The sequence below is a fragment of the Centroberyx affinis genome, unplaced genomic scaffold (genome assembly GCF_046629955.1).
Source record: "Centroberyx affinis isolate AG114_WGS23_722 - 3 ecotype Tasmania unplaced genomic scaffold, CSIRO-AGI_Caff_v1 ptg004862l_1, whole genome shotgun sequence".
NCBI lineage: Eukaryota > Metazoa > Chordata > Actinopteri > Beryciformes > Berycidae > Centroberyx > Centroberyx affinis.
The window spans coordinates 54,032-62,646 of NW_027282378.1; the positions used below are offsets into that span (position 1 = coordinate 54,032).

Here is an 8,615-nt window from a genome sequence, read left to right on the forward strand (position 1 = left end):
CAGGTTTGTACACAGCATGACAGATCTTGCTTCTAAAAGCCATTTTTAGCATGGCAGCCAGGCACATGTGCACTAGAGCTATCCAAAGCATCTTCTACTGCATTAGTCAACACAGTTAGAGCCAAGATATCCTCAGTTAGGTGGTGAATTATTTTACAAATGTCATTTTTTTTTCTACACAAAGCTATGGCACCTACATCTCTCCCTCGCTGCACACACACACACACACACACACACACACATTACTGCTTGCTCGCGTGCACACACACTTACATAAACCCCCCTCCCACCCCCACCCCCCGCTCTCTCCCCCAAAAAATATTTCTGTTCTCCTGCTCACAGTTTTTTTTCCTGCCATAGCATATATTTTCTTAGTTTTGGAGCCGGCTTGTTTTGACAGCTACAGCATCTGAGCGTCTGCGCAACAGCACCGTGAGAGGGTTAATGTATTACAGAGAGTGTCGGCACACAACTCACAAAGCACACACACACACACAGAAACCACGTACACATTAAGTACACACACGCACAAATGTACTGCACACAAACATGCACTTATGAGTATTAATATACACAAACATGAAAATATGCACACACCCACACTCAGACAAACTCTCTCTCTCCTTGTACAACACGAACAAGCCTGCAGATGCATGTCAGCTTTGTTGTTAAGTCTGACAACAGTGATCATCTTTTCTCCGCCCAGAGAGGGAATGTTTCTACTGCCTAAGTGCCTTCACCCCCAAAGGACTAAAGAACACAGCATTTTAAAGGACCCCCTCGGCTCTAATGAGTCAATGTTTTTTTTTTGTTTTTTTCTCCAGCTGGCTTTCCTTTTAGCAGCGCTATGATTCATTCAAACGAGCTGCCTCAGATATTTGTGATCACATAGCTTATGTTTGTATATGTGTACCTTACATTGTGTGTGTGTGTGTGTGTGTGTGTGTGTGTGTAAAACCCAGCTCCAGCAGTCGAATGCTTTGGGAGCCATCCCCACCAGGCCTGCAGGCAAATCGTACCTCATATCTTTGATGTATTCAGGATTTGAGATGGTTTTCATATTTCAACAAGAAAAAACAGTGATGTGCAAACTGCTCCGGTTCTACTTAAGTAGGCACGCCGCTAGCTGTTCGCCAATATCACACGTTAAATAGCTAAAGGCGCCAAACTGGGGGACTATCTGATTACTGTATGCCCTCTATCGAAATATTTACACTTACTGTAGGGTGGAATGATTATTACATGGCTGAGATACTGCTGTTGTCAGGTGAAAGCTTTATGCCTCGAGTTCTCTTTTTTGTTTTTTTCATCTGAATTGACATTTTCATGGGCCGTTTTGTGCTAATGTCGAATGCGTGTACAAGCTATTAGGGGCACTTACTCTATTTTCGTGAAGTACACTGATGAGGTGAATCCAGGTAAAAGCCATTATCCCTTATTGATCTCCCTTATTAAATCAGTTCCAATTACAAAGGAGGAGCTGGAGATAAAGGGAAGCAGACTAGTTCGAGAAGGATTTTGAAGCTTTGAGATGTGGATTGTGCAAAAGGTGCCACAACTCAACTGATGGTCAGCCCATGTCACTAGTCCAGTGTGAAAGCGGTATTAGTGAGCTTTCACTATTGTCTCCCATATTCAGAACGTCACACAGATATTCACTTTGGCAGAGAGGTGGGACACTTATTCCCTATGCGACCTGACTGCTTCTAAATCAATACGACATTTCAGTATGTAGCCTAGATTTTAGGGCTGCAACTAACGATTATTTTCATTGTCGATTAATCTGTCGATTATTTTCTCGATTAATCGATTAGTTGTTTGGTCTATAAAATGTCAGAAAATGGTGAAAGATGTCGATCAGTGTTTCCCAAAGCCCAAGATGATGTCCTCAAATGTCTTGTTTTGTCCACAACCCAAAGATATTCTGTTTACTGTCATAGAGGAGTAAAGAAACCAGAAAATATTCACATTTAAGAAGCTGGAATCAGAGAATTTTGCCTTATTTTTCTTAAAAAATTACTCAAACCGATTATTCGATTATCAAAATAGTTGGTGATTAATTTAATAGTTGACAACTAATCGATTAATCGATTAATCGTTGCAGCTCTACTAGATTTCCTACAGCTATCTGTGATGTGAGAATGTGTTGCTCATTCTCACTCTCCAACTGGGCTTGTTCTCCATTTTCTAGACTCCCAGAATCACACGCCTTCAATCACATTCCCTGGGTGCTTTGCTTCATGTCGGGTGATTTTTTTTGTCTCCACACAGTGTAAAGTGTTACTCCTGACATATCCCTGTTGCATAGCCATGCAGTGGGGTAGAATTATATCATTAGCTGCAGGCATAGAAAGAACTTCAAATTTTCCTGTTTCTAAAGGCAATACATGCCTTGAGAAGGTTTAAAATGATTCTCTTTTCTCTCTCTCTCGGTCTCTGTGTGCCTCTTCCTCCCTCCCTGCAGGTGTATGCCTAATCATTGTGAACATGGGGGCCGGTGTAAACAGACGTGGGACAGTTTCAGCTGTACCTGTGATGGGACAGGCTACACAGGCGCCACCTGCCACACTTGTAAGTACAGTATGTGTGTGTGTGTCCATGCGTTTTTTGTGGTGTATCAGTAACAGCGCTGTATTCTGCTCCTTGTGTGTTTGTTTGACTCGGTCCGCCTCAATTCCCCTTTGAGTGATTAAGCTGTTTCTCCATCCAAAGCCACAATACTCAGCAGAGGGACAGATGAACTTTGAAGTGTTCAGAGGCCGGGCATCCTGACAGTGTTGTGTGTTTTGTTCTGAGGTCTGAGGAGAGGCAACCAGACAAAGAGCACCAGCACACAAAGAGAAGAGAGTCAGAGAGAGAGAGAGAGAGAGAGAGAGAGAGAGAGGCTTAAAAATTGAGAATGCCATCCCTCCTTCCTCTCTCCCGTGCCACAAATATTGTTGTCTTTAGAAAACACACAAACTGAGAGAGAGGCACTAGTGTTCATGTTCATCCTAATAAATCAAACTGAACTGACCTGAGAGAGAAAGAAAGACAGAAAGGAAAGGCAGTCCAAGGGGAGCTCTTCAGAAATTCCCAAATCTTACATTTCTCCTTTCCACGCTGCCGCCAGCATTTCCTTTATTCTTTTTGTTCCTCTCTGACTCTGCCTGTGTGTTTTAGAGGAGTGTGTGTGTGTGTGTGTTTGTGTTTGTGTGCGTGTGTGTGTGTGTATGCATTTGTATAGTCATGCATGCACATTTCTATCTGTCTCTTTTTCTCTATGTGTCTGATGAAGGACTAATTCACCCACCAGACATAATTGAAGGTGCAGCGGAGGTTAGAGAGGCAGGCTTGTGACTGGAAGGTCGCTGGATCAAATCCCCAGACTAGCTGGGAAAATGTGGGTGGGGAAAGTGAATGAGTAACGCTCTCCCCTCCCTCAACAACCACTACTGCAGTGCCCTTAAGCAAGGCAATGAACCCCAAGACTGTGGTTGTACTGGTGTGAACATGAAGCAGGGTTCAGTGCTTTCCCAGGATAAATGAAGGATAAAACACAGTCAAAAAAATATGACACCTTCCCTTAGAAAGTTAAATTTAGTTTCAGGTCCATGTCTGTCATAATTTTGGTTGTAGTTGTCGTGTAGTAAAGCTGTTTTCCACTGTTCATCAGTTTTATTTGGATATTTTATCATGATAAAGCACTTATTCTAAATATTGTCCCTGTCCTTGTTTGTGTTTTGGAAGTAAATCTGGCAAAATTATGATGATCTTTTAATATCATATTTTTTCTAGCAGTGCTGGCCTTTTAATCTTTCTGTAATAGCGCACCACTGTTGAATAAATTATAGGGAAAACACTGGTAAACCCACTTAATTTGTGTCACGGCCTTTGACCCGTGGCGTTTGAACCAGAAATACTGCTCTAACAATTCTCTTGAATTCTGTGCGGATCATTCTGAGATAATTCAGGAGTGTCAGTTCCAGTAAATGCCCCTTTCCATGAAGTAGATGGCCTCTCAGAAAGCAAGTGCATCGCTAAAAAAAATCCCCAAAGGAGCAGAGGGATATAACAGGGAAAAAGACATATAGTACTAAAATGAGGAGAGAGAAAAAGAATACGGAGTAATGATGAACTGAAGCCAGACAGACTAAGAGGGAGAGAAAAAGAGGGAGAGTTTTGTAGCGATGTTCTTCTAAAACCAGTGTTAAGCCGGTGAACATTCTCGCCTCAATCAAGAAAGTTTCACTCAAAGTCACTCTCTCACAAATTTCTTCGAAGCGTAATTCATTTCCCCTCCCCTCTCTTTCTGCGTCTGTGTGTGGATCAACACAAACACAACATCAATATGTTGTCAGTTAGATTGCCGGAGTGTGTGGGCCAAGACACCACTTCTTGACAGGCATTGAATTGAGACTGACAACCACATCCAAAGTGCCGGCTGGTGGGAGAGGAAATGTAAATAAAGAAATAAATAAGACGACTTCGAACAGCGATGATGTTATTTCAGATCCGCCCGGCATTCTGAAATGTAATTAAACTTTGGTCCTTCAAAAATCAGAAGTGATCACGACATGTTCAAAATGGGTATATGGAATACAGGCGCAGACACAGATGCACACACACACAACACACACACACACACACACACACACACACACACACACACACACACACACACAACACACACACAAATGTCCTTCAAACTTCGAACTTAAAGAGCTAAGTCTGTGTATTTGTTTTTCTAAAAGAGAGAATAAGAGACATTGGCACACATAAATTACTTGGGTTCCTCTTACTTCTTTGCCTCCTTCCTTCTCTCTCTCTCTCTGTCACCCCCCCCCCCCCCCACACACACACACACACACACACCCCTCCTCACCCCCTCACCCCCTCTCCAGCTATCTATGAGCCATCATGCGAGGCCTATAAGCACTTGGGCAGATCCTCTGACACCTACTGGATCGACCCTGACGGCAGCGGACCCCTTGGCCCCTTCAAAGTCAACTGCAACATGACAGGTATGTGTGGGAGTGTGTGTACCCATAATTCCATCTGTGTGTGTGCGCGTGTGTGTGTGTGTGTGTGTGTGTGTGTGTGTGTGTGTGTGTGTGTGTGACTCCGTCTAGCCCCAGTGATCTGTGAGGGAAGAAAACTCTCCAGCCTTCCTCCTTCTTAACCTCAGACACTGGCTGCGCTTAACCTGCTATACCTGGGGTTTCCATGGCAACGCAGCCACAGCTACTGACATTTAACTCGGAACATACACACACCACGGACACGCATGCACACACATACACACCACAAACACATATACATTACAGACGCGCGAGTGCTCCACTGGTCTGAGAGCCACTTTTGTCACGCGCACTCACACACACACATCCTCCCCCACACACACACACTCACACACACACACACACACACAGCAGAATGAGTGAATAGTCTGGGACAGCAGACAGAGCAGGCAGAGCAAAGGCGAGACTTTTAATGAAATGTCACTGCACTCTGTTGGCTAGCCCCTTAGTCACGCTGAACACACACACACTCACACCTCAGAACTGTTAGAGTTTTTCTCTCTCACACACATACGCACACGCATCAGAGATCTGAAACACACACACACACACACACACACACGCACACATTCCCTGATTGACAGTGTGAATGAGCGAGGCAATGTCTGAGTGACTGGCTCGTGCTTTAACATCATAGAAGGTGTCTATTAAACTCTAGAGTCTCATAGCTGTAGCCTAGATTACACAGGAGGAACTTCACTGCCATGACAGCCAGTCTGTGTGTGTGTGTGTGTGTGTGTGTGTGTGTGTGTGTGTGTGTGTGAGTGTGTGTGTGTGGGTGTGAATGTATGTGTAAGTGTAGAACTTTTTTACAATTTACCATGTAACTGAACATCACATCTTGTCTCTAACTGCCTTGAGTTATGCAGTTGAAGATGCTTTGAATAATTCTAGTTCTCATCTACTTGGTTGCCATGCTAAGAATGGCTTTTAGAAACAAGAGCTTGTGTGTGTGTGTGTGTGTGTGTGTGTGTGTGTGTGTGTGTGTGTGTGTGTGTGTGTGTGTGTGTGTGTGTGTGTGTGTAGAGGACAAGGTGTGGACCACAGTGATGAACAACCTGCCAGCCCAGACTACAGTGACTGGCTCCAGCAGAGAGAGACGCACCGTCCTACAGGTCAACTACAGCGCCTCTATGGACCAGGTAACACATACACACACACACACACACACATTCATTATACATACCAAGTCAGCTTAATGATGCAGCATCACATTTGCATTTTATATTTTAGGCATCTAGCTGAAACTCATCCAGGCCAACTTCTAATGAGTGCAACAAGAACATGGCACTAACAACATCAAGGTTAGGGTTTGTTTCCCACTGGGGGCCCATTGCTGAAGGAGCTTTGGATAAAAGCATCCACCACATGCACAGGCACAAATATACATCTGTAAACATACATACAAATATACACACAAATTGCTGCTAAAAGAAGAAGTGGAGAACAGGGACAACTTTTTTCAGAGGGCATATTTCTGCCCCCTGGTCTGTTTTTTAGGGACATTTTGATCCTTTTTAGGGGTGATTTTATTGAACTGTGGAATAATATATTTGCATTGCCCATTGGCTGGTAAGAGCTCAATTTGTATCCACTTCTTTCCCACTGCTGAAACTGACGACGAGCCTTACAGAAGAGGATGGTGCCATTTTCTCCTCTCTCAATTTCCAACCAGTCCAAACATTTTTAATTCATTGACAACAGCCGGAGGTGTCAATTTATCCATCGAGTTTTGATAAACCGCCACCAACAGATAGTCCTATTCTCTTTCTTCATATGAACCTGGTGCTTTTAAGCGACGTGCTGTCTGTGGAACGCAACAATATTTTTCTTCCTGCTCTGACCACAACAGCCTTCTATACTACCTACTTTTTTTCAAATGAACAATGACAACGTTGTGTAACATAATGAGTGCTGCGCCTTACGGCACTTACCTGTTGTCCAGTGTGGTTCTGGTTCACATGACAAACCGAATCCACGCTCAAAATACCTGAATCTGAGTGTGGTTATAGAATGCGGTTGTCACTCTCCTTCAAAAGTGAACTGTGTGTGATGTTAACAGGATTAAGCACTCCAATGAGGAGTGATACCACATTTAGCTGCAGTGTGTACATAGCCACTACATTCCATAAGATGACATGAACTGAACGGCATATCCTCCCGTAATTATGCTATCAAATTTGTATGAATCGCTTGATCCATTTTCAGCTCCTCTAAACCAAGGGAGGCAAAATTAACACAGCATTACAGTACACTTTGTTCCATTTTGCAGCTCAATAGGTTGTTCTTACACGAAATCGACCTGTCTGGCTGAGTAAGATTAAATGAAAATATATATCCGTGTTTGTGTTTTCCAGGTGACAGCCATCACCACCAGTGCAGAACACTGTCAGCAGCATATCTCCTACAGCTGCCGCATGTCCAGACTGCTCAACACTCCAGGTAAAGGCTGAGCACAGTATCTCTTATCCGCCACTGACTTGCAGTCTAAAGTACTGCGACATGGAGATTAAAGTCTGGGGGTTTTTTTGGCTGCTGTTTCAAAATGGCTGTTTCAACACAGAGCTCAACAAAGTGATAGAATGTTATATATTCATAATTTGATGTGAAATTCGACAACAAAAAAAGACTCTCTCTCACGAGTCTCAATAGTCAGGCTTGACTGTGTAGGTCTCGCAATATATATGATATGCAACTATGCTATAAAAAGTATCACACTACCTCTCTCTCTCTCTCTCTCTCTCTCTCTCTCTCTCTCTCTCTCTCACCACACTCTGCTACTGGCTTATATTAAAGGCACGGTAAAGGGAATATTATGTTTGAACTTCACACTGACCTGTTGTCTTCATCCTGTCCTTACCCAGCATTAGAACTATGGAAGGTTACATTAATTTACTTTGTTGAAATAGAGAGTGAGTTTTGGCCCGGTTGGTTTCATTTTGGAATAGATTAATTTGGATTACACTGATTTGTTTGGACTCGATTGGTTTGGCTGTGATGTGATTGAGCTAAGCCGGGTAGGGTTCTTTGTTAGTTTGGTTTGGATTAGTTGGGCCGGGCTGCAGTGGGGTTGAGTTGTGTTTGGTTCAGTTAGGTTTGTTTTGGATTAGATTAATGTGATTGTGATCTGCTTTAGTGTAGTTTAAAGAAGGTTTTGAATTGTTTTCATGCAGTAAATAGAGACAGAGGTGGGTGTGCAGTGTGACAGAAGAGAGACAAAGGGAACAGCACTCGAGTCTCTTTTGTTCTGTCTTTGTCAAAGCTTGGTATTTAGTCTGTCGCGTCCAAGGGAGACATCTGTGTGTGTGTGTGTGTGCGTGTCTGTGTGTGTGTGTCTGTGTCTTGATATTTTCCATGGTCATGTGAGTTTTTCTCTATGAGAGTAAGAAGCTAGTTGTCAGTGTCAGAACCACCTTCTGTCATTTTTCTCTGCTCCCTCCAGCCAACACACACCACACACCACACACCACACACCACACACACACACGCACACACACACACACACACACACACCCGCACACTCACACAGAGAGACCCACCATAGGGGATAGCTTC

General features: G+C 43.5%; 1 protein-coding gene across 1 annotated transcript in view; it reads left to right on the plus strand.

Moving 5' to 3' along the window:
• LOC139666197 (contactin-associated protein-like 2) overlaps nt 1-7,502 on the plus strand; it is a gene marked incomplete at its 3' end in the record, with an annotated part of 58,514 nt that extends 51,012 nt beyond the window's left edge. The window contains exons 10-13 of the mRNA XM_071545328.1: nt 2,465-2,571; nt 4,884-5,003; nt 6,087-6,202; nt 7,418-7,502. Coding sequence (XP_071401429.1) covers nt 2,465-2,571; nt 4,884-5,003; nt 6,087-6,202; nt 7,418-7,502 — 428 coding nt within the window. The remainder of the gene's footprint in view (nt 1-2,464; nt 2,572-4,883; nt 5,004-6,086; nt 6,203-7,417) is intronic.
• Nucleotides 7,503-8,615: the final 1,113 nt, after the last annotated feature.